Genomic DNA, 26,967 nt, shown 5'->3' on the forward strand with positions numbered 1-26,967 from the left:
TTAGTGCCATGTATATGCCAAGAATAAACCTTATGTACAAAGAAATACCTAAAGAAAGGGTCAGCACTTTGTTCTGGTTGCTCCCACCCCCCTATATACTGTTGTTGTCTTCTTCTATGGCAAGAATTTTCTCCAGTTGCCAGCAGGAGCATTTTCCAATGTGTGCTTTTATGCCACACATTACTTCCAGTGTGCCAATGCCAGTATTTTAATATGAGTTTCCTTTATGCTATATGTTGTCTCTAGTATGTCAGTGCTAGTATTTTGTCACTGGTGCCTGTCATTCTAAGAGTTGCCTCCAGTATACCAGTGCCAGCATTTTTTCCATGGGTGCTTCTGAATTCCAGTCCCAACTGCAGACTCAAGCATAACACCACATTCACTCACTCACACTCATTCTCATGCACTTACTCTTGCCTTGACTCACTCATACCTACATTCACATGCGTTGGGGCTGCCTAGGAGATCTCATGGTCCATCTGCCCTTGCAAAACTACATTGGCTTCCTCTTAGACAGAGGATTCAATTTAAAGCCCTTTGCATTGTGTTTAGGGCTCTTCACGGATGCGGCCCAGTCCCCCTCAGGTCCAAGTTTGTCTGGTACACCCCTTCCAGACACCTTCGCTCATCGGATGCTAAACTGGTAGTTGTTCCCAGATTTAAGAAGTTCAGAGCTGGTGGCAGATCCTTTCAGGTGACTGCATCCAGACTCTGGAACACTCTCCCCATCGAGATTAGGGCCACTAATGAACTTATGCAGTTTAGGAAAAAGGTAAAAACTTGGCTTTTCCCTGGCTAGCCTTCGCTCCCCAGGCATACTTCGCTGCCTTCTGTAGTCTGGATTCTATTAGCGCCAGGATGCCTGCAACGGTGACAGTCGCGCTCTATAAATTCTTAAAATAAATAAATAAATAAATAAATGCACTCACTCATTCACACGCATTCTCACACATTACTTCAGTCACTCATACTCACTTGCTCTAACTGTTAATCAGTCTAATTTATTCTTACTGACTCAAACTTACCCGTTCTCACTCAATTACATACACTTATTGTCAGTCACTCTCATTCTTGCTCATCATTCTCACTTACTCTTACAATAACCCTTTATTTCACTCTGTCACTCAAATTCATTATCACTCACTCACTTTTACTCACACATACAAACTCATACATACACATCCTCTGTCTCTAACATGCACATGTTTAAAAAAAAAGTTTTTTTAACATATCTTAGTTGCCACTTAAGACTTTCGGTATTCACAGAAGGCATTTAGGAGTCCTAAAGTTAGGAGTCCTAACTTTACTTCTACTAAATTGAGAACAATCCTAATTTTAAGATTTTCGGTATTCACAGAAGGCATTTAGGAGTCCTAAAGTTAGGAGTCCAAACTTTACTACTACTAACCTGAGAAAAATCCTAATTTTAAGACTTTCGGTATTCACAGAAGGCATTTAGGAGTCCGAAAGTTAGGAGTCCTGATTTTACTACTCCAAAACTGAGAAAAATCCTAATTTTAAGACTTTCGGTATTCACAGAAGGCATTTGGGAGTCCTAAAGTTCAGAGTCCTAACTTTACTACTCCTAAACTAAGATAAATCCTAACTTTAGGACTTTCGTTATTCACAGAAGGCATTTAGGAGTCCTAAAGTTAGGACTCCTAACTTCAGTGAATACCGAAATGAGTAAGTGCCTTCTGTGAATACGAAAATGGTAGAAAAATTATGGTTTTTGTCTTAAGTTAGTTCTGTGAATCGGGCCCTTCATTTTCTATTACACTAACAGTGAATAAAATACTATTATGCACTATTATTGTAATAAAAATAGTTCAAAAACAAGGAGTGCCTCGTGTTCTAAGCAATGATTTTGTTACCTCTGGCTACCCCTATAGTTGCAGGAGTGATTGCAGTTTAAAGAAAGCATTTGCAATGCAACAGGTCTGCATTTGTTAAAGTAAGAGCTGTTGGCGTTGAAAATAACAATGTTTTTTACTTTTGTTATTTTATTTGTAGTGGAGTTATTGTATTTCCATAACTCTATTGCCAATGGTATAAAAAAAGACAAAGTAGAAAACATTGTCATTTTCAACGCAAACAACTCTAACTTCAACAAATGCATGACCGATTGCACTGGAAATGCACTTGGTCTCACCTTTGTAGGAGTTATTGGCATTATAGGGGCCTATGTTACCTAGCCATGTTGTAGGGTGTAGTACTATAGGTGGCCATGGGACCTCTTTTGGCAACCTATAGTACTGCACCCTGAAAATTTGAAGTTATTTGCATTATAAATTACAATGTTTTTTACCTAGACATATTGCAGGGTGCAGTATCATATGTGGCCGAAAGAGGTCCAATGGGACCTTGGGTGCTCTTGTGGCACCGTGCAGAAGATATGGTAAATCCACCCTACCCATAATCAATTGCATGCAAGACAGTACCACAAGTACATTCAAATAGCTATGTCCATATATACAATTAGTTGCTTTGAAATGTGACAAAAGAATTATTATATTAATTCTGGATTAGGTTGTACTCTGTGGAGCTGATGAAGGGAAATTTATAGAATGTCTCATATAAATGTGAGATGTGCTCGTGAGTAAAGTAACCACTGCCGGCCTTGCTTAGGACCAAGTGTGTGTCCTACCTGAAGCCCTTTAAGAAAATAGTGCTCTGAGGCTGTAATTAAAACCTAGGGAGTAGCAATACATGTAACAGGGGGTGTCCTCAAGGGAGGTTACAAGAAGAGACAATGCGTTACTAAGGAGGGACTACTAAGCCTATTGACCGATGAAAAGCCACCATTTACACATGACACGGACAGTAGCCAATTAAAAATATGGGTGGAAAGTGGGCAGAGCTTTATGCCCGTATCCTGAATACTGCAAAAACAACAACTGATGGACAGAATGCAGAACAATGTCATACATTCATCCCAGTACAGAGATCGGAGCCTAAATCCATCGTTTTTTTGCACTCCACACCACCACAGTTCAGACATGGCCATATGCAAATCAGCCTTGACCCTGTGCCTCATGGGAACAGTCCAGCCCGAACTGCCAAGCCATGTCTGTCCTGGACCGGAATGAAGCATCCTAGGACCGGTTTCTGGCTATCAGCCGTCTTCAGCCAGGTTAGCTTGACTCCAGTGGTGTGGAGAGCATGGGACTCACGTCTGAGCATACCCATCCCACTCGGGGTGACAGATGCAAAAACAACAATTGATGGACAGAATGCAGAACAATGTCATACATTCACCCCAGTACAGAGATCTGGGCCTAAATCCATCGTTTTTTTGCACTCCACACCACCCCAGTTCAGACATGGCCATATGCAAATCAGCCTTGACCCTGTGCCTCATGGGAACAGTCCAGCCCGAACTGCCAAGCCATGTCTTTCCTGGACCGGAATCAAGCATCCTAGGACCGGTTTCTGGCTATCAGCCGTCTTCAGCCAGGATAGCTTGACTCCAGTGATGTGGAGAGCATGGGAATCACGTCTGAGCATACCCATCCCACTCGGGGTGACAAATGCATTTTTTTTTTGCACTCCACACCACCCCAGTTAACAGAGCATTTCTGAAAGAGACAGTGCATGCACTGCCTAAGCAGGACCTACAAATATTGGCAATTTATGCACACCCACAGACAAATGGTGTCTTGAGTGTTTTGTCTCCAAAGGAGAAAAATAGCTAAAACTGAAGGAGGCCACATAGCTGCAATTATCAAAAGCTCAACTGCTGAGGAGCAATTTACATTTTTTGCAAGAAAAACAATGAAATCACTTGCATGACAAAGGTAGGTGTAATAAAAATGCGTGGAAGAAACAATGCAGATTTTAAGACTGTTCGTTTGCATTAGTAAAATAGAGCGCTGTAAAAGTTTCATAATGTAATACTCTTATCACCATATGAAACAGCTGTTAAAAATACAACCGAAATTAATACTAACCAGTTTTGAGCTTGCTTTTTTCATGTTGAGCACTGGTGTTTTTCAGAGAGAGCAAGCAAAGAACACACATATTGCAGTTTATTATGCGCTTGTCTCCAATAGCTCGGAATTAAACTGCAAATCACCTGTTTCTGGAATTACATTACGATTCCTACAAACATGCCTTTAGCAGCAATACATGCCCATACAAATGTAAAAGGCAGACCTGTTAAGTGTAAAGTAGTAGCAATGTAGCCTTTAATTAGGGAAGGAAATATTGTCAATTCTTAGAAACTTAAACTGCAGAAGAATTCAGTATCAATACTCTTTGGGTGTTGATTTGTCGGTTAAAAAAAGCAATTCTGTAGAGCAGAAAAATACATCAAACATTTATACTTTCCTTTTACTTAGGAGATAACATTTGGCATTTCTGTTTGATCAGAGACCTCCCTTGCTGTCTGTTTTAAATACCTTTTTTCTTGTTCCGTCCTGGCTCATCCTCATACCAGGTGAAAATAGAAACGTGTATTCGCCCTGCATTGCGAGCTATGCTTGGAAAGCCGAGAGTAGGCCTAGGTGGAGTTTGCGGAGTTCCACTGCTTAAAAACTCCGCAAAGTTTCAAAAAAGCAAGCAGCAGAATGTATTACGTTGCGCCGTTTGCACTTGTTTTTAGTGATGGTTGTTTGTCTTGTGCTTTAAAATCAGCATGAATGGCGCCACACACAGTGCCAGATGGTGCTGCTTCTTTCTGCAGCTCTAGTGGCAGTTCGACTCAAGCGGCAGCTTCCTCAACACAAACAGGAGGCTTCTCAACGAGAGCAACCATCGGCCCACAGTGAGAAATCTTGCTAGGAGTTAGTCTAGCATTGTTTTTTCCTTTCTTTGCAACTTAATTTTGGCGAGAGTGAGCGAGGAAATAATTCTGCTCTGCTACATGGAGTGGAGATTTCCAGAATTCCGCGTGCTCTGCGGTGTGCGGAAAACTCCAAAAACTGCACAAACGGAGAAGAGTTCACAGCCCAGGCCTCGCGGAGAGTTGAGGCCTGCATAGTTGAGTCAACAAAACACGTGCTAATGACCGTGCAGGTGTCAGCACTCAGTTTACTTCTTTCAGCCATGCTAATTGTAAATCGCTCCTTTCCCCACTCATCGCAAGGTGGGGTGGGGGTCAGTGACCTTACTTGATGTTCTCACCCCACCCTGTGTGAAGCTGTGAAAGGGTGGGACTGTGATTGGCACAGGGCTTAAACCTGAAATGCTTGGGGGTCACTTTGCCTGCAATGCTGCCTGGGTCAATCCCGTGTGGAACGAGAGAGTTTACTGGGCTGATCACAGGCCTTAGGGCAGTGATGTCAACCCAGCAAACAGTAAATGATAGCTCATCAGCTGCAGTGCAGCCCACCCGATCAGTACACTACAGTTCAGGCATCTTTTAGTCAATTCTTTCCTGAATGATAGAACAATATATAGCAAAAAAGAAGCCAGAAGAAGCAGCTAGGGCCGAGCCCCAACGCTTGCCTTTAGTAGCTCCCATGCTCTCTAGACTTTCTGCCTGCCCGATCAAATTTCAGAAAATGCTCATTGGTCTACAGTAATTTATAATTAAACATCAAACATACCAATACAAAGCTCACATTGTATCCAAATATATCGCTTTTTATGTATTCATACATAAATCTATTTGTCAAAAAGTTCTTTATTTAACTCTGATACATCAATATCCTGTCCAGGACATGAACCCATCAATCTCCCCAACCTAGCACTCTTGACCTCAAACACACAAAAAAAATGTTAAAATGCAGTCATCTATCATTCTCATTCATATCACATTTGTACCATATACAACAACCCGTCTAAAACATCACAAAGAAACCCTGGGCCTATCACTCGCAGAGTTAATATATTCTCTGAATGCTATATAGGTTCCCATCCTCAATAATTGCATAGCGATATTTCATCACATTTAAATTTTATCATCCATAAGCGCTTTAAATATTGTTTGTCTCAATTTTCAGATAAACATTATCTTAATCAACTATTCTAGGTCTCCAGTGCATTGCTGATGCATGGTTTGGTGTGAGACTAATCTTCAGTCATACACCTTCCCCAGAGCACATTGTACATGTTCATCACTTCAAAATGTATAAAGGGGAAATTTGGAGAGGGCAGGAAACCACCTTTATTATATCTCAATTTGGTCTCTCATTGTTGTAGCAATCCAAAGGGGAACATACTCCACAGAATTATCTTCACTGAAACATCTCATACTGCCATTCTGTGGATGCCACAGGAGAGACTGAACATCGGAGAAAGGCGAGAGTCATCTATTGATATTTTACTCCTTGCCTGATACTAGGAGTATAACTAGATATGAATGTTTTGGACAAGTGCCATATAATAGGATTTTTCTCCTGCCTTCCTGCCGTAGTCCCAGGATAAGATGTCTGGAGTCACAAAAGGCTAATCTGAAGTTATTTGTCTGTGCTGCGGCAGCCTCTTTAAAGTGCAAGTGTGGATGTGGACAGGTCTGCCCCATCCTACAATGATGGCCTAACCTGCCAGCATCCAGTCCCTCTATTCTGTGGCTGTCTGGCAGGAATACACAAGGGCCAACTGCCACTCATACCTCGCCATGTGACCCAGGAACGGGATGCAGGTACCAAATGGCTACTTTCCAAAAGTGGAATTTTCAGAATTTTGACTTATTATCCGCCTTTATCATTAAAAAGTATTTTAAATTACAATTCCCTAGACACCAAACATGACATAAGTCCTGACCTCCAATTGGTGCACCTCCATACCTGAACCCTTGGAAGTGGTGATAGAGGTGCCATGATAGCCTAAAACTTGGGACTCAGGAAGTTTTCACCCAATAAATGCTATGAGAACTGATAGGAGACTGGGAATCGTCTGTTCACCTATCTGTCCAAAGTGCCTCACAAGTCGGCCTGCCTCTACGGTAGCTCTCACTATGTTCTTCTACGCAGCAGCAAAATCCTATTCAGTGGCTCCTTCCTGGAAGGTTATCCAGCCTCTTGGTTCTCTGCTGGATGCAGCCTGCAGCTTTGTCCTGGTGGAGATTTTTGGCTTCCAAAAGAGACTATGTCCAAATGTAGAAATCTTTACCACAATGTCATCTAGCGGCTGCCAGACAACAACACCTCTTTCCCAGACATTTCTGGCTGCCTTGTCCCCCTGAACTTTACCTTCACATCCATTATTCTTTGAAATTTCTTCTAAGTCCGAAGGTAAGAGGAGACTGGCCCCAACCCCTTTGTGCATCCGCACTGCACTCTGTCATGGTCAGTCATACCTTGCAATTTTGCCCTGGTTGCTTATGGATGGATGCCCATAATTGGTGCTTTAATCTTATAGGAGCTATTTTTCACTTCAAACATTTAAAAAGCATACCCCTGGTTCTACTGACTGAGTTTGGTTAACATTTTTGTGTTAAATAATTTATTACACTTCACTCTAGTTTTCTAAATTGGTGTGGGAGTTTTTTAAGAACAGATTACTTTAGAGACTTTTGTGGTTCGCCTTGACAAGGATTGTGAGTGTTGCTTGAGAAGGGCTCACACGCCCTCAACCAACAACTCCATTTCTCATATTCTCTCTCTCCATATCTCTCACATCACCTCCTTCCTCTTCACCACTGTCTTTCCACTTCCACTGCATGTACTTCCTTGCATCCCCAGTTCACCATGCTCTGCATAAATCTCTCTCTCTCAGTCTCTCTGTCTCATTCTCTCTCTCTTCCTCTCTCCCTCCTCCCTGCTCTCCAGCAATAGGAAATGGGGAGAAACTTTCACTAATTTCAGAGATAGTAAAGTTTACAATTTAGCTGGACCCAGAGTCATTTTTAAAGCACAATTTACCTCTTTTTGACTTGGGACAGACTTGTAACTGCTGGGAGCTGCACAGTAAGAAGGCTGTTTCTGGGATTAGCTAACCCCACAGTGCTACACAGCCCTACTCACCCACAGAGGCGCTAGCTATTATGTGTGACATTACCATTTTAGGTCAGTAATGTTGACACTAAAATATGTGATGTGTGGTACTTGGCATGGCCAAATAAACCCGAACTCCAGGTTTCCAGACTGCCCTCACAGAAACCATTTTTCTTGTAGATATCAGCTTTGCAGCAATATCAGTTACATATGTTATGTGCTCCATATTTATCAATATAGGATCTAGGGGCATATTACCGAGATGTGCGTTGCAAAACGCACAACGCACATCTCCGTATCGCCGGCTATCGCCGGATTTCATCGCCTAATTAGCGCGCAATTATCAATGCGCATCAGGCAGGCAATCAGAAATCCGGCGATAGTCGGCAATATGGCACATTAGCGCATGAAAACAAACGTTGTTTTCATGCGCTAATGTGGGCCTTGTTAATATGGGGGAGTGGATTCAGCTTTATGATCCACACCCCCATGTTAACAATGCCTAACGCCTGGTCGGAGCAGGCGTTGGGAGACCTGCGTTAAATGAGTTTATCGCAGGTTTTTGTCTCCCAACGCCTGCCTTGGTATTAGGGTGTTCCCACCTCCAACCACATTTTACATGTGGTTGGACGTGGGAATGCCCACTTTGCATGTCATTAGCGATGTTTATCGCCGACATGCAAAGTGGGCTCGGGCCAGGCTTTAAAGTGCCCTTGGTAATAGGGCTCTAGCTGTATCGCCGCTTTCTCGGCACAATTCGCCGAGAAAGCGGCGATATAAGCCCTTGGTAATATGCCCCCAAATTCTCAACCTGGAATTGGTATTTAAGAATTACACTACCACAAGAAAAACAGAGTGAGTCTAAGTATTGAAGCATGTTTATTCTTTTCATAGGTGGTTGGCTGTTCATGTCCAGATGGATTTTCAGGAGCCTTCTGCTCAAATATCTCTTCTCCGTGCAGAGGTGAACCTTGTTTCCCGGGTGTGTCCTGCGGAAGTCAGACCTCACCTACATTCTTCCACTGTGATAGTTGCCCTTTGCAGACTGTTGCTAGTGGACCTGAAGGCATAAAATGTTTTACTAATGGTAAGTCTTTAGATAATTATTTCTGCTTTTTTCAGTTATTGGAGTATGCTTTGTTGCTGAATTACAAATATTATTAGATACATTAAGCGCAGTTGAATTGCTATTGCTCAGTTAAAGAGCAAAGATATTTCTACTTCAATGGTGACCATTTTGACCAGGTATTAGTTCTAATTTAAAATATGTTGCTCTTTGCTTCAGTTTAATTTCCTTAAGAATTCTACTAGCTTAAATTACTAGATCCTCAAATTCTTGCATATAGTTCTTTGGATGAAGTTCCCCCAGTATATGAGAGGGAGTGGAAGTGGCATTACCCATCTGTGTAAACTCTGTGATATCACAGAAGGGAAGTCATTGGCCACTTGATAATCCAACAACAGTCTCTTATTTGTTGCTGACTGTCTAAAAGAAGGACAAACTTATGCGTACTAAGGAAAACAAACTACGCTGCCAGAGCCCTGCTTACTTTCTCCCACTGCTTTCTTGACCCCTTACACCAAGAGCAGCAAGTACAGTACAAGGTTACCAAATAGCAAGCCAGTGATGTAACCTGCTATTCCTGATTACCGCTAATAGACATACATGTTAATGGATGTTTTGGAAACATCTCCAACGCTTCTCTGTAGTGGAACTAACAAGGAAAAGCTGGTCACCTTCTGAACAAAATTGGCAAAGCCAGAAGGTCTGACTTCCATTTTCCACAATAGTCCAGACCCATGTGGCTTTTCTCTGGTTTTATTGTGCTATCTCCGACTTCTTCGGTGCAGCAGGTGAAGTGGTACTGGGACAAAGTGATGTGAGGGGCACAGTCATGTAATTTGTAGGGAGAGTTGTGGTATGTTTCTTTTGCACCATCCCTCTCCATTGCAGTATACATTGCTCCCTCAGCTTTGGAGAATAATGTGCTCACTGTCGCCTTTCCTGTTGAGCTGGGAATGGGTCCAGGGTGGGGTTGGCCTCTCACTTACAGTCCAGTCATGACTGGTTTGTCTTTCCCTGAACTATTGTTTATGCACATTTCTAATCTGTGGAGCACTGAGAGGTCTCACCCTAGTCTGCCATCTGCCCTATGGGATAGAAAGATGTGCAAGGCAGTGTTACATGCATACATATGTTACCAGCCCTTTTCAGTGAGAACTGCTTCAGGTGTCAATATTTTTGCACTCACAAAATAGGTCATCTTCCAATGCTTCTCTCCCTCTCACCATTTAAATTAGGCAACTGCAGACACTGGTACTGATAATTTCTATAGCCCATGTCTCCCTCTGCTAGTCCAGGCACAAGTATCTGTGAGATATAGGCCTCTTCTCCCCACTGGGGTTGTGCTACATAAATCCCCCCCACTAATAAAAGTGCATCAGTTGGTGTAGTCTGGAATTTACAATGCCAGGGCACAACGGACACTTTCTCTCACCTCTAACCTCTAAGAAAGCTTTCATGCATTCGTTGTCCCGGGCACATCTTTGTGTATCAGCCTTAGCAAAGGCTTTGCCACCAGGGAAAAGCTGGGTATCCACTGTCAACAGTACCCAACCATTCACATACACATTCTGACATCTTTCAGTGTTTAAAATGGCTTCTACTCTCTCCCGTGACACCTAACTAGTTCCCTTTGCAATGATATGTCCCAGATAAAGGACTTCTTTTCTATAGCATTGTAATTTACTCAGGGACACCTCAAGTCCATTTTCAGCAAGGTGAGTTAAGAGTACAACTGTATCCTGTTTACAGGCTTCTTTCGTATCTGACAATAGAGCAAAGCATAGAGGGCCCCTGCATACAGATGGACCAGCAGGTTAAGGAGAAAATATATCAATATACAAACAAAACAACACCATGCATGGTAATCGAAAATAAACTAAGTAAAGGATAATCTATTAAAAGAAGCAGCCTATCATAGTGCAGCCCACCAAATATGGATCCCCATGAATCTCATGATACAAATATTCTCATAGACATGGATATTTTTTATTTATTAACGTTTGCTGTTCACATATAAAGATGTTTCCTTGTTTGACAATAAAGACAGTAAAAAAACATCCAAAATATATACATTACTGTATGATGAGATCTCCAGAAAACCCCCAAAAAGTGACAACCCTCAACCTGGGGATTGTCGGAGAGGAGAGGGAAAACCCCCAACCTGGGGCTTGGGGAGAGGATGTGGTCTTACAGCTAGACTGCTGACTTTGGAGCTAGAAAACGAAGGCTCAAGCCTCAGGGTCGAATCCACATCCTGTGATTCTAGGCAAATCACTTAATCTCCCCGTGCCTACCAAAAAAAGAATGTGTCCTTGTAGCTGGTGCTCATGTAAAGCGCTCCAATACCTTTGCTTCGCGATATATAAATCTGCCATAAAAAAAACAAAAAAAACAAACCCTCACTCAATCAACACTGACACTTACAGAGTCAATTCCACACTTCAACCATTCAAGCATCAAAGTCACAAATCAATTAAAACAACCAAAGATGCTAGTTTGTGGAACAGGAGAGAACTCATTTGTAAAGAAACATATCCTTATTGTGCATGTTCCAAGGGTACAAACAATATATAACACAACTTGTCTTCATCCATTAGTATTCCACTCAAATAGATCGCCTGGTCTAAATGATTGTTGAGTAGCGCTGACACATGTTTCGTTATGGACCTATCTCTGAGGTCTACCTTTTTCAGGGCGCAAATTGAGTGGATAACAATTGAACCACCGGTTTCTATAATCCCAAAATCAGTTGCATGGACTCCCACGCTCTCTCAAAATTCCTTTTTGTAACATGTCATTAATTAATGGTGTTATTCCTGCAGCTATACAAATACACAAACACCTGGGTGTCTGATACGAAACAAAGATGTTTCAGAAGCCATACATTATATTAAGTCAACAAAATTGTCTGACTAAGTAACCGGATGGAATCTAAATAAAGTGTTGGCAATCCAACGCATGTGGCCACCAGGAAAAGTAAGTGAGATCCAAGTGAGATCTAAGATCCAGAGATGGATTACCATCAAAATCTTGTTGGTGATCTGATTTTTCTCATCTGGTCATCCACAGGGCTGGGCTGGTGTGTCTCCAGATCAGTGAGACTACTCCCAGGGCCGCCTGGTACACAATCGCCCGTATGACCATGCGTGGGATCACCAAATGGAACAAAAAGCAGTGCAAAAAAGTTAGGGTGTGAGAAGAATAAAGTTAAAAAAGAATAGAAATCTCACAGCAATGGAACTTTAATAACCGTGAGTTTCTTTCTGTTTAAAAACCATAACAGCGCAAAATCGCAGTGTAAACAAATAACTGCTTAGGGGCCAACATGTTTCTGCCATACAGGGGAAAACTCCCTAGGCTTTCATCAGGGCCTCTGTTCTTATAGGACTATTGCTACTGCTAGTGAAATTCACACTCTTAAAGAAAAATAATAACAGTGACAACTTTAAAGGATATATCTCTTATTCCTCCTTGCCAGCTGGTGTATACATCACCTACAAAAGGAAAAGGTGGTGTAAATGCGTTGGATATTAACAATAATAATTAATGTAGAAGGGAACATAATAGTTCCTTACTCACACATCTTGACAGGGGAAAATACCTCACCTCACCTGGACCAAACTCAGAGTAAGGGAGGCCACGCTCTAGGGACAAGAGAAGGAAGTCCAAATCAAGAAACATCTAAAATACTAGGCTTTATTACTTATTTGGAAAACCTATCAATATCTTATCCTGAGCTTTATTGTCTGACAGCCAAATGTTAGTTAAGCTCACCCAACAGGTCCCTAAACTATATCAACTGGATAAATAATAATTAATAGTGATACGTATTTGGGCTCTCCAAGTAACATGACTCATGATCACAAGCTACACTCACCTCTCCATCGTTGCCCCGAGTGAAATCTGAGGTTGGGGGAGGCAGTGAGTTGGAGGGGTGTGGCTACCTTTCTAGGTACATTTTACTCGATGTGCACCTATCGTCTGGCGCTATCTCAACCCGCCTCTAATCAGCAACGCCGCTGAGCGCGCGCTAAAACCAGTCTCTTTCATGGTTAGTTGTTAAAATGGACTCACGTAATCAGAAAGAGACTTCGTGATTAATTGCGGCCATAATCGGGGTTTGTTGTGGTTTGCTCGGGACAGAGACGTGTATTCACGCGAGATTCAAATTGAACTACAAAAGAAGGGAAATGTAGTTCTAAGAGATCTCGCGCAAGTGAAGGGCGCATTTGTAGTTCGTATATGCGGCGTGCGTGGCTATTGGACACAATGCTACGAGGTGAAGGGAGTTGTAGTTTAAGATGGAGTATTTGCAATATCTAAAAGTGCTTTATATATATATTTTTGTGCAAGCACTAAACAGTCGATACCAACATGCCTTGAAAGAGTGGAATAAATGAGGCCAAAGGAGCAAGATACAAAACTCCAAGGTGGAGGGAGTTATAGTCTAAGGTGGAGTTTCTTATAACATCCGAAGGTGCAATGTTTATATGTTAAGCACTAGACAATCGATAACAGCATGCCTTGTAATGTTGGAAATAATAAAGGCAAAGATACAAGACTAGTATTAGATTATAAGTCATAAAAGATAATATGGTGGATCTTTACCTTCGGATAACCGATTGTGTATATCAATCTATAATTCCAACATAATAAACTGGAAAGAAAATGAACACGTTGTGTCCAAAAGGAAAAACCACTTGCAGACCTATCTCAATGCCAAAAGGGGTCTAAATGACAGTAAGGATTCGAATCCTAAACTTCTTTTATTAAGAAATGCCACTAGTGCATTTAGGTCAGAAGTTTTGTAAAAGTCAAAAAACCAGAGAGGGGAAAACCCTTCTCCGGCTGATATGGATGCTAAGCACAGTGTAGTGGAGAATGATCTGAAAATTTATAGAAAAGGAGATGATAGTGATTTCTATATACTATTATGGATCTATATATCTGATTTAAAGAACCATAATGGCCTGATGTTATATTCATACCTCCAAGAGTGCAGCAGGTGTAATATGCTATCTAGAATCATAATGTAGTCCACGGAATTTCATCATTCAAACCCCGGGAATCCGTGGATAATCGAAATATCCATTTCTGTTCTTTTAGAAATAAATATCTGGTTATGTCTCCAATATGTGACAGTATGAATGTCTTTTCAAGGACTGTCCAATAGAAGTCAGTTTCACTGTGATTTTGCTCTATCCAATGTTTGGTCAGTCTTGAGATGCTTTTTTTACAACGAAATGCACTTTTGTGCTCCAGCATTCTCGTCCGTACCTTCCTCGTGGCCATGCCCACATATCGTTCTTGGCAGGGGCATGTGAGTAGGTAAATTAGATGGGAGCTATTGCAGTTTGTGAATGTGTTACGGATCCAGGGTCAATCTGTGCCTATCTCTATTTGAGTAACTTTCAGAGTTTGAGGGCACATTGAGCAGTTGCCGCTAGGGTGATGTCCTGTAACTGCTGCAGTATTCCAAAGTGTGCCTACCGTTCTTCCTGGAGGGTCCCTGGGACGGGTATGTATCAAACAGTCCTTTAGATTGGTGGACCGTTTAAAGGCAAATAGAGAAAATTCTATTTTCTCATTACCGAAATTGAGAATTTTCCAATTGTTTCGCATAATGCGTTGGAATTGGTTTGACTTGGTGTTGTAAGTCGTCACTAAAGTTAAACGGTCCAGTGGTGGTTTCTCAACAGGGATATCTAACAGTGCTTCACAATGACTGTTAGCCGCTCTTTTCCATGATTGTGTGATCAGTTTCTTTGGATAGTGCCGCACTTGAAGTTGTCTAGGCAGACCTTCAGCATGCTTATGAAAAGTGGTAGATGTTGAACAGTTCCGCCGAACTCGCAGGAATTGCCCATAGGGCAAGTTATCCCTAAGGGATTTAGGATGTTGGCTCTCGTATAGGAGCAGCGAGTTTCTGGCTAAAGGCTTCTTATAGAGTTCAGTTTCTAGACCGGTAGATGTCACAAAGATCGATAGATCCAGAAAGGAAATCCTTACTTTACTCTTTTCCAATGTGAATCTCAAAAATTGATTTTGAGTGTTCAGCCACTGGTGGAACGATATGATGGACTGGTGTTTTGAATTCAACTCCCTCTGGGGTACAGTGAATTGTGCAATTTAACTTGCACAATAAATCATGTCTAATAGATTTACAAGGCTCGAATCACATATGACGAACTGGTGATTTTCTTCAAATGAACTTATCTTTACAGGTACTTCACTTGAAATGTGATTTGTAACTTGCTTGTGTGTGACTCTTACAACTTGGATCTTCTTTCCTGAGAGGGGTAGGTCTGGGACTACCGCTGTTCTAAAATTGGAATGGGTAGCACCAGTGTTGATGAGAAACAACACTTGGTGGACATTCACCTCCTACAAATGGTCCACTCTGGTCTACCTCTCAGACTCTGCCAAGCATGCAGTCTGCCTCCCCTCCCAGGCACTGTCAATGTGTCAAACTTGCTTTCAAGTTCTCATTTTAAATCATAGTTAACTGCTGGTATGTATTGTAATTTTGTGCCTGAAATGTATTTTTGTTTATTCTGGGCCTCTGATCAAAATTCATTTTTGTATTGCCCATATTCTGTGGAACTATAAGGGTTTGTGGAACCAGCTTTCTTGGGATCTGTGGCTGTATGGGTACTTTATTGAGTGGACAGGAGAGTTTTATATGACCAGGATTTCCTCCCTTTTGTTTGATTAACAGCATTCCTTTTATCTGGATTGAGCCTACACTCGGGCTTCCAATGCCCGATTTTGTTGAAAAGATGACATGCAGTCAGGGTCTTTTGTGTTACAATATCGAAACCTGTACCTGGAACAATTGAAACTCCTCTACTTCTTCTCTGAACACCAACCATACCTCCTTGCATACCTTGGAACTTACTCCGTGCATCTGATTTTGAAAAGCAGACATTTTTCACTTCACCACCGTTTCCAGCTAAAGACTGATTTTGAAAACCTTTCTGTGCAGACTTCTTTTGTTCAAACATGAATTTCCCCTTTAATTTTTCTCTGCTTCATTTCTATTTCATCACTGCAGTACTTTGCATATCTCAGGATCTCATCTAATGACTTAGTCTGCCAACAAATCACATTCTGCTATTTGTGCTGACTTATATCTGGTCTCAAAGAATCCCATACCTGGTGGTTTAAGATAAGTCTGACCTGTATGCTGCTGAAATACCTTCAACAACCTTTCATAATATTCATGCACTGCTTCTTTCACTTCCTGATTAATTCTGCTCAATCTCACCTAATCCTAGTCCTTTACAGGCACCCTGCCTTTCGAGAAGGTAATAACCTCATTGTACTTATTCATCACAACAGTTAAGGGTGCATTCGTACACGATTCTCTTTGCAGCTCAGCATCTGGCCAATATACAGCAACTGTATATTTTGCCCACAGATCGCTAGAGATAGCAATGTCAAAAAATATATAAAATCAATTCACAGCACCTTGGAAATTTTTACAAAACCTTTCAACTTGTGTATACCATTGCATTGGACTTTCTCTCAATTCAGAAACAAATATTTCATAAATGTTACAAGATTTCTGCTCCAAGGCACATGAACATACCCTTTACCTGATATTTCTCTGACAGGAAAAGCTGAAGTTCTTTCATCAGTTGGGGGACCCGGGGGTGTCTTTTGCTTACCCTCAGTTGCTTCTGCCTGACTTGTTTTCTTTTTCGTGTTTACCTATTTATTTTCTTATTTTTTTTTATTTACTCCATTTGCAAACGCTTTTTACTAATTTCACAATATGCAGACACATTCCCGAAGAACGCATTGTCTTGATCAATTCATCATTTAGCTGCACTCTAAAACTTTTCTGCAATGGGGCACTTTTTAAAAGATCCGTTATGTTCCTGGTTAGGCATCTTCAAACAAGTTTGTTTCACCCTGTGCCATTTGTGTTTTAAAGCCTAATCTTCATCCTTCTTCTAATGACTAGTCTGTGGGGTTGGCCAGACCTCAATCTGTGAATTTTCAAAGTTGGGATTAATCCAGTCACTGGTGCTCCTCCAACAGCTCCTCGAATTGCTATATTTGGAATAATGTTATTCAGACGAAATGTCTGATATGTTGGCCATGTTGCTGCCACAGGGAAATGTGGGGCAGTCTAGATTGCCATTGGTGGCTGCCGGGAAGCCTAGGAGAGTGGAGTTTGCGCCTAGGGTATCATGCCCCTAGTCCAGAAATGGGCCAGGGTCCAGGGAACCCAAAAGGGTTTGGAGGCGAATGGTGTGGGTGGTCAGCAGATCCCATTGGAGGCTTGCCCTGGTAAACCAGTATCGCAGGTTGGTGTCTCTGCTGTGGTGGTGCCAGTGGCAACTGGGAGTATTGTCCAGAATGGTAACAGTTGAATGGCGATTGGAGTTACCCCAGCAGGTGGGCCAGGACAGCTGTATATGTTGGTAAATTGGGCTTTTATGTAGCCTTGGTTGTCCAAGGTGGAAATGTTGCTCCCCCTCTCTGGGGTTGGGGGCGCTAGCTGATGTGTCAGACAACTTTGTCTGCTCTCCTCTTTGTGAAGTTCCCAGAAGAGAACCTGGGGGAAGCAGATTGACACACAACCTGTCAGCACCTCTGGTCAGTCTGTAAACAAGGCTATTGATGGGGCTTTATGCTCGGTCAAGTATGCTTCTTTAGACCAGGCAATTCTGTTTCTGCAAAAGTTGGGACAAGGTTCCTGCTTAGCAAAATCAGATATAGAGCCAGCTTTCCACTTGCTCCCGGTACATCCGGAGGATTTTCATTTTTTTAGTTTTCAGTTTGAAGACTCATTATATTTTGACAAGTGCATGACCATGGGATTCACGGTCTCATGTTCATATTTTGAGAAGCTTAGCTCGAGTGAGTCTTAGGTGGAAATCTGGTCATCATTGGGTGTTGTAGAGGCTTTGGAGTCTGTCTTTCCAGGTGCTGATGGAGAATTTTAGGGTACCTGCAGCTTAGGGTAATACTTTTAGGCCAGTGACCACCATTGAATTCTTAGGCATTGAGATGGACTCTGTTGTCGAGGGCTCGAGGCTCCCCTTGGAGAAGGTGCACACTCCCTGAGAACATGCCTGTGGGCTAAGAAGATGATTTTGCATGTGGTGGTTGTGCAGCTCAACTTCCCATTCTGCATTATTTACATGGATCCACAGGCATACCCTGGTTGGGGAGGGGATGTAGGTGTGTAGGGTCCTCCCATATGGAGGGACCCATCCAGTGCCAAATTTTGGATGGGCAAGGGAGGTTCAAACCAAGGGTCACTGGGACCAGTCATGATCTCTGTAGGACTTGCCCCTTTTTGGCTAAAGTCCCTAAACTTTTTGCTTTCCCCCTAGATCTGACATGGTGTTCCCAACTTAGATGCTTTGCACACTTTGCCACTGCTAAACAGTGTCAAAGTGCAAGTGTTCCCTGTATACAGTGTAATGGTAATTGGTTGTCCATGATTGGTATGTTTGCCTTACTAAGTGAAGTCCCTAGTAAAGTACACCATGTGTGCCAGGGCTGGTAATGCAACTGCTACTAGTGGGCCTGCAGCACTATTTGTGCCAGCCACCCAAGTAGCCTTAAAAAAGGAACTCAGGCCTGCCATTGCAGTGCCTGCGCACAGTTTGCTAAACTGCCATGTTGTTCTGTCAAGTGCACTCACTTGCCAGACCTTACTCTTCCCTTTCCATGCACATCAGCCACCCTATGGTAGGTAGTGCATGTGAACGGTAGGACATGTACTAAGGTGTGTGACATGTTCCGACAGTGAAATAATCTCCATTTAGTTTTTTACTGTTGAAAGGCCTTCTTGCCCATAGGACAGAATGGGGAGGCTGGGTAATATGTTTTCCAGCCTATCTTCCCAAAGGCTTAAGATGGAAAGGTGACGTTTAGTATGCCTGAACTCACAATGTAATAACACATTTTTTTTATGACGATGGTTTTTGCATTGTGTGTTCAGAAGCCACTCTTTTAGAAGTGCCTGAGTTTTTGTTTTTTATGCTCTAACATTTCTGTATGTCTCTTCCTGGCTGTGAATTGACTGTCTGGATTTTAAAGTGATAGGCTCTCGGGAATGTCTTGACCCAGGGAAGGGGGTGAGACAGCAACAGGCTGACCTGCATCTGGAGTGTAGGGGGGAGAAGCCCCTAGAGGTGAAGAGGCCTGTGTTGCTGCTATAAAACAATCGTCTCATCTCCTGCTGAGTGATTGAAAATCCAGACCCCCACTAATCAAAGGAAGAAAGGTGTCACTGGCAGGGAAACCCAGAACTGGTTTGAACAGGGGTCAGTGCCCCCTGAAACACAAAGACTTCAAAGCCATTGAGGGGTATTGTTAGAATAAACTGCTGACACAGGAAGATGAAGAGAAGCTGGTAATTCAGACCAGATCCTCAGGCACCAGCTGGCAACTGAGGCACACCAACATTCTAAGTTGGGCTTCACTCTAACATTCTAAGGTAGGGACGTACCAAGAGTGAAGGGAAAGGAGGGGTGAGTTGGTAGGGAACGATAGGTAACAGGGAAGCAGGGAAGATACCAATTATGTAAGAGATAGTTCAACATGTGGAATACCAGGCATAGATTACAACACATATAACTATGAGAGCTGAGGCCCCTGAACTTTGGAGAATGGCTTGATTAAGTGTCAACAAGACTGGAGCTACTTTGTGGTCAAGAGGACCTTTGCCAATGAAGAAACGACTGAAGAGACTGAAGGATAGCACTGACCCTTGCTGTGTGTTCTGGGGCTGGCCAGCAGTTTGCTGTTTTAACCAAGGAAAGGCTAAAGGGACTTTGCTGTGTGCTGTGTCCTGAAGTAACTTAGTCCCAATGCCCAAAGGTGAGCTGGCTCCCTGTTTGTAAACACAGCAACATCAAACGTTTCCATGGGAGTCTCAGCGACGCTGTGAGTGCGCGCCTGTTGCAGCTGAGAACCTCTTAAGGTCTGCCCTGTGATCGTCGGCACCTGGAGTCCAAGCAAGGATCAGCGACGCAGTGTGAGTGTTTTTTGGGCACTGTGAGCCCTTTGTGAGGATTTGCCTTGGTATTGTGTGCACATGCATCCAAGTGAGGCTCATCGACGCTGTTTGGGTACACGTTGGACAGCGTGAGACCTTTGTGAGGATATGCCTTGTTATCGTGTGCACCAAAATCCAAGTGAGTCTCATTGATGCTGTGTGCCGGTGCGTTGTGCACTGTGAGACCTTTGTGAGGAATTGCCTTGGTATTGTGTGCACCGAAGTTAAAGTGACTCTCAACGACACTGTGCGCGTGATCTTCGTGCAGCCTGAGACCTGTGTGTGGAGTGCCCAGTGATTGTGCACCAGAAGCTTAAGGAAGACTCAGTGACGATGTGTGCGTGTGCTTTGTGGCAGCCTGAGATCTTCGTAACTGAAGTGGCCTGGACTGACAGTCCTGGAGGAGCTGAGTTGCCGGCCCGAGCCACCATTGCCAATTCATAAAGCTGCACTGGAGGCTCAGCTGCTGGACGAGGAGAAGTGAGTGGGTTTGCGCCCCTCAGGTAACGTGTGTCAACTCCTGGGGTGGGGCACGGGCTCCGAGGGAGGCGCTCTCGGCCTCTCTCTCATGTTGGCAGCACGAGCCTCTGCTTCGGCTCGTATCGCGGGCCGTATTGCCTAGGGAGTGGCAGTACAGGGGCCAGAGCATGGAGCTGCACTTTTGACTCCATCCTACCAGTGTTGGGGGCAACTGTAGAGAGGCTGACTGCAAGTCAGAAAGAGAGGCGGAGAGACTGCCTAAGGCCTGGTGATCGGGCCTGAGTGTATTACGCCTTATTCCATTTCTGCAGAACGGAGTACCTGACTGTCGTTTCACACATTGCATAATTTCTGCATAACAGAGTACCTGATTAGAGTATTACGCATTGTATTATTCCTGCATACCGAACTACCTGATTATTGTATTACGCATGGCATTTTATTTGCATAACAAACTACCTGATTGCCGAATGACGTATTGCATTGTTCGTGCATAACGAATTACCTGATTAGTGTATTATGCATTGCCTTATTTTTGCATAATGACATGCCTGATGGTTGTATTACGTATTGCATTATTTTACCTTGCAAAGTGCCTGATTGTTGCATTACGCATTGCATTATATTAATTGCAAAAGTGCCTGATTCTAGCATTATGAACTGTATGACATAATATTAGGAGTACAGGAGAATGTTTAGAAGTGCTCATTAATACCGCCAGAACTTACAAGGGCTGGCTGGCCTAACAACCGGCCAGGAAAAATAGTACACAACCTCATATGTTGGATTTATATTGTGTGGTCTTATCGTATATCTTTTTATATAAAGTTTATACTCATTTTTATAAAATTTGTGTGGAGTCTGTTTGTGTGTCATCATTGGGTTATTGTGAGCTTGGTTGTAAATACTTTACACATGTGCCTTGAAGGTAAGCCTGGCTGCTACCGAGGGGGTGAGCGGGGCTATCTAAGAAGGTCACCTTCCTTTCCCTTACATTGGAACGCAGGTCCCTACTTGGCCTAAGGTACCTACCTCAGCCAACCAGGGATCCCGGGTCTAACAATCTTACTCGAAGAAAATCTGCTGGATGTACAGGAACAACATTTTTTGGATATGGTTAGGAAAATTAATGTATTAGCGTCTCTATTAAGGTCTCTATTAAGGTTAGGCTGCTAATCCTTGTAAATAATCTGTAAATGTGATAGGTTACTGTATATTAACATAGCCTTATAGCCTGCCATAGTGGGCTGTACCAGCCAATAAAGGCCCGCTTCAGCGTTAAAGGCTTGAGCCGAAGGCCAGGCTATTTAACAAGGGAGCGGGCCTTTAATTGCTGATATAGCCCACTACATAGGTGTACAAGGCTATTGGTCATAACATAAAAAATCAATTTTCAAAGTCACTTAATTTGTACCATTTGAATAATCAGAAGGAGTGGAACTCAATGCACGATCAAGGTCTACAAATCGGTATTCAAACAAATCATCAAAATCAACTTACATGAAACATATAACATCATATTTAATATGACAATAAAAATAAACGTAAGCAGTTCTTGAGCCACCAAGAAAAGAGAAAAAAGAGAGAAAACAAGTCTGTATCGATCAGGCATCCAATGAAAATATTTATGCTATAAAAATTATTTATTATACCATTTTGCAAATAATAAAAACAATGAGTACATGAATTCACACTTTTTCCATGTATCACAAGTCATAAAACCACAATTGAAAATACTCGAAATCATAAAAACACAATAAAAATAATGTTACTTTGGACGTAATATGCTTGGTTGAATGTATCTGTCAACGCTGTGTTTTTGTGAAACCATCAAATTAACATCACCTTCTTCAGAATAAATATTGATATTCAATTATTATTCCTTTTTAATGGACAGATTTAGTATTGAATCAAGATGATACAATGAATCTTGTGGTCTGGAATCATAATAGAATCTTCAATTAATAACCTCTTGCTTCAACCATTTATCAATTGTGGTGTGCAAAGAGTTTGAACAGCAATCATAAACTATAATTATATATTGAAGCATGATCCATGGTATTATTCAATAATAACCATAGTGCATAGCAAGTCAAGCCTATTGACTCAGGTTGGCAGTTACAATTCCAACTCCGTTATATGTAAAAGGTAACTTTAATTTTTTTGTTAAATTACTTTCCTCTTTGTTTCAAAAATCTTTTTAGATCGACAACCAGCCGATTGCTGCCTATATGTAGAAACCTGTCTGCTCATGGAGCAGGAAAATAACTGACTTGGGGGCATATTAACAAGCGGCAGCGCTAATTATCCCGCCCTTAGCCTGAGGAATTTTATCGCTGGCTAGCGCAGATAATTATCGCCATGCTAACGCTGTACTACCAACGCCTTACGCAATGGCGATAATTATTTCTGTGATAGCGATGATTTCCATGGAACATTGATGGTTTTCCTGCGATGTTCCATTGAAAACGGCGATATCCTTGTTGATAGGGCTGGGTGGTCTCAGCCCTGTAATCCACCACCCATTGGCTAACATTGTTTAGTCAAAGGAAAAGCAGGCGTAAAGAGGTAGCGATAACCAAGGTTAGCGCTTCTTTTCTTATCGCTATGCTTGTTAGCTTGCCCATTCATTATTGGAGAAATGTCGGTTAGCGACATTTCTCAAGTTATTTTGAGCTGAAACTCCCACTTTGTATCTCATTAGAGATGCAAAGGTGGGGGTTACGGGAAAGAGCGCTAAGGCAAGGATTCACGCGATAGCGTGACCTTGCTGATATGCCCCTCGGTCTTTGTAAAATGTGTGATATGTTCGCAATAAGAATGTGCTACCATTACCAAGTGAAGGAGCATATATATGTGTGCACTTAACATTAGAGAGTGGTGGTAAAAATCTCAGCATGCAACAAGACTTCCAGGGTGATGGTGCAAATCTGAACATGTGCTAGGAGCAATTAGCGATACTGCAAGTTTGCCTATGCAGCTATGTCTTCTAAGTAAAGATGTATATCTGGAAATTACTTAAGGCAACCCTGAATAAATATTCAAGATGAGAACATGATATATCAAACCTTAACATTCACTAGCGATGATTGAGCAGTGGTTCAACATCAATTATGCACTAACTTTTACTGGGAGTTGGGCAAATGTAATCATGCATTTAACCCACATTAATGTTAATGGACAATAGTGCTAATACATTGCATATATGGGATATTCTTGGTACAGTGGTGCCAGTTCCTGTGTAATACTTCCACTGACAGAGTGGCAGTAATTCTAAACGCTTCATATCCAACCTTGGAATACTGTTTCCCACCCTGGATGTGATGCTTACACCGGCATAAGACTGGTAATTCGTAATAGATTTTGTTGATGCTTGATGAAATGTTGCTCAGATCTCGTTTAGCACTTGAATTGTCAATTATTGGTAATTCAAGGTATTTTCAATCCTATCACTGATACTGTCTGAGGCCCCAGCATTCATGCGCTCATAAATTCATCCAGCCATTCATTAGTGCACTCACTTATTCAGCAATTCATGTATCTATGATTTCACATTATACAAGTGAATGCCTTTAGTCGCTTATTCATTGATCCATTCATTTGATTATTATGACATTGACTGACTGACCTATACACAACCCCATACAAACTTGTCAATGAATGAGTCACTTTCACACATAACATAGCCAGACCTGTTAACTTTGACAGCGCTCTGCTTATTGTTTTTCAACCTAGCATCTTATTTTTAAATCTTCCTTGCCAAATAAGCATTGATACAAATGTTATCGTAATTGGTTTAGCAAATTATTTGATGCAACTCACAGCACTGATGGCTTATTAAAATGGACCTTGTCTGTAAAGCCAAATTAAATGACTTCCGTCAATGTTACATACATCTTTTAACACTTGCTAACATATTTGCATTGTTAATGTAGTTGATGATATTAGAAAATCATGGAAAAAGAATAGTCAGTGATGGTATGTCTCTTCCACCCAACCTCAGCCTCCTCAACCCTCTACTCTCCCCACTAATCTCACAGGGGCTGTTAATGACTGTGACAGGAAAGCAGTGAACCCATAGTCTGGAAATTATAGGTGTCAAAGAATAACTGTATTGGAGATGATGGAGTTAAAGCGCAACTAAAGTGCCATCTGATGTTCTCACTTTTTCTTTCTGGCTTTGATCTTAATTAGTGATGGATCTCTTGCTGCAATGATGCTCATTCAGCTGATTATTCTATTCTAATCTGCCACAAATTCATTAGTTATCTATTAGATTTGGGGGTCTCTAGTTGGCACAGGTTGGTTCTTGTGACAAATAGGGACCCTTGCCTCTAGTCAGGGTAGGGGGGTACACTCCTAAAATAACCCCTCCTCACCCTCTTGGTAGCTTGGCACGAGCAGACAGGCTTATCTCAGAGGCAGTGTGTAAAGCATTTGTGACCAGATACAGTAATCAAGTGACAACTCTACAAATGGACACCACACAGGTTTTCTATCAAAAATAAATCTTCTTTATATAGATTTAACACAAGACCACAACCGACAAAAATCCACAATACTGTACTTAAGAATGGTAGTTTTAGCTTAGTTCTGTTCAGTTCTTAAAATGCAACACATTAAGTCAATGTACCTTACGATGCTTTACGCTTTCACAACAAAAGTGTTGCAGCGATGGAAATGCGGCAAAGTTCTGGTGCAAAGAAATAAAGAGGTGAAGATCTTCCGATGATGCGAGAAGTCTCGATTCGATGCTTCAGCTGCAGCGGCGACCCTCTTGCTCCGCGATGCGACGGCAATACGACAGCTACAGTGGCGACATCCAAGATGCGACGGCAGCAGCAGTGTCGGCGACACGCTTCCTCTTCGTTGCGAGACGCTTCTCTCGATGCGGTACAATACAACACCTACAGCGGCGACATCCAAGATGCGAAGGCAGCAGCAGCGACAGCGACACACTTCTTCCTCTTGAGTCGCTCTTCCAGCTCCTTGCAACACGCAGTCCCTCAGAAGGCACAAAACAGCAGGAGGCACTTCCCAAGGAACTCTGGGGAGCTGGGGGTTGAAGTCTGCTGTCCCTGAGTCTTCAGCGGGAGGCAAGCTCTGTTCCAAGCCCTTGGAGATCCTTACAGGTTGATGAAAGTACACAAAGTCCCTTACTCCTCTCTTTGGCAGTCAGGCAACCACTGCAGGCCAATCCCCCAAGCAGCATTTCAGCTTAGGGATAGTCTCTCCTCAGTTTCTTCAGGTTCCTCTCCTCAGCAAAGGTTTCTTCTTGTTCGTCCTAAAGTGATCTAAATTCTTGGGATCAGGGTCCCACTACTTATACCCCCAAATCCTTTGTCCTCTGAGGGCAGAGGGTCCTTTGCCTAGTCCAAACCAGTTTTGGAGCACTCTGTTTACATGGCTCCTTCTTTCCTTTCACAATGCAGGGCAGAAACATCAGACGCCCCACAGGAGGTGGAGCCAGCATTGTGGAAGCAAGGCACAGCCCTGGAGCACTCTGTTGACATGACTCCTTCTCTCCTTTCACAGTGCAGGGCAGAAACATCAGATGCCCCGCAGGAGGTGGAGGCAGCATTGTTGAGGGAAAGCACAGCATGGAGCACTTTGTTGACATGACTCCTGCTCTTCTTTCACAGTGCAGGGCAGAGACATCCGATGCACCACAGGGGGTGGAGCCAGCACAGTGGGGGGCAGACACAGTCTTATTCAGGTCGCAGGTGCAACTCCCCCCTCCCATCTGGATGCAGATCTCTCTATTCACCACTGGGCTGTCTCCTGGAATCCCCCAGCCCTGTCACTCAAACTCCAGACAAGGAATACTCAACCTAGCAGAGGCAGGCTTGGATAGTTAGACAAGAAATACTAAACTCAATTGCTACCATGTTCCCTGAGTCAGTTAGGATTATAAGATGTAATAATCTAACTGCCAATTCTGGCCTATGGAGACCAGGTAGCCTTGCAATAGATAAAAACGAAAATGGCTGTAATTCACTATTAGGACATGCCACACACACCAGGGCATGTCCTACCTTATACTTACAATGCACCCTGCCCTTGTCCTACCCATGGGCCTTCCATAGGGGTGTCTGATATGAAGAAAAGGGAAGGTTTAGGGACTAGCAAGTGGGTGCACGTGCTCATTCAACATAGCAGTACAAGACTGCACATAGGCTCTGCAATGGCAGACCTCAGACACATTTTTACATGCAGCTTCTCTGGGTGGCACAACCAGTGCTGTGAGCCCACCAGCAGCAATTGGTTTACAAGCCTTGGGCACTCCTGGTGCACTGTACTAGGGTCTGATAGGTAAACCAAACCAGCCAATCATGGAATCACGAATTCATACATTAATTTACAATAGGGAGAGCATATTCACTTTAGCACTGATCAGCAGTGGTAAAGTGCCCAGAGTCAGAAAATAGCCACCAACAGGTCAGAAAAAATATAGGAGGAAGGCAAAAAGTTCAGGGATGACCCTGCAAAAAGGGCCAAGTCCAACACTATCCAATATA

The 26,967-nt window shown here is 42.6% G+C and overlaps 1 protein-coding gene across 1 annotated transcript in view; it reads left to right on the forward strand.

Annotated features, from left to right (window-relative positions):
- LOC147709194 (uncharacterized) overlaps positions 1-26,967 on the forward strand; it is a 575,919-nt gene that overhangs the window by 355,956 nt on the left and 192,996 nt on the right. The window contains exon 16 of the mRNA XM_086925447.1: positions 8,775-8,967. Within this exon, the coding sequence (XP_086781573.1) occupies positions 8,775-8,967 (193 nt within the window). The remainder of the gene's footprint in view (positions 1-8,774; positions 8,968-26,967) is intronic.

Source organism: Lissotriton vulgaris, chromosome 6, assembly GCF_964263255.1.
Source record: "Lissotriton vulgaris chromosome 6, aLisVul1.2, whole genome shotgun sequence".
Lineage (NCBI taxonomy): Eukaryota > Metazoa > Chordata > Amphibia > Caudata > Salamandridae > Lissotriton > Lissotriton vulgaris.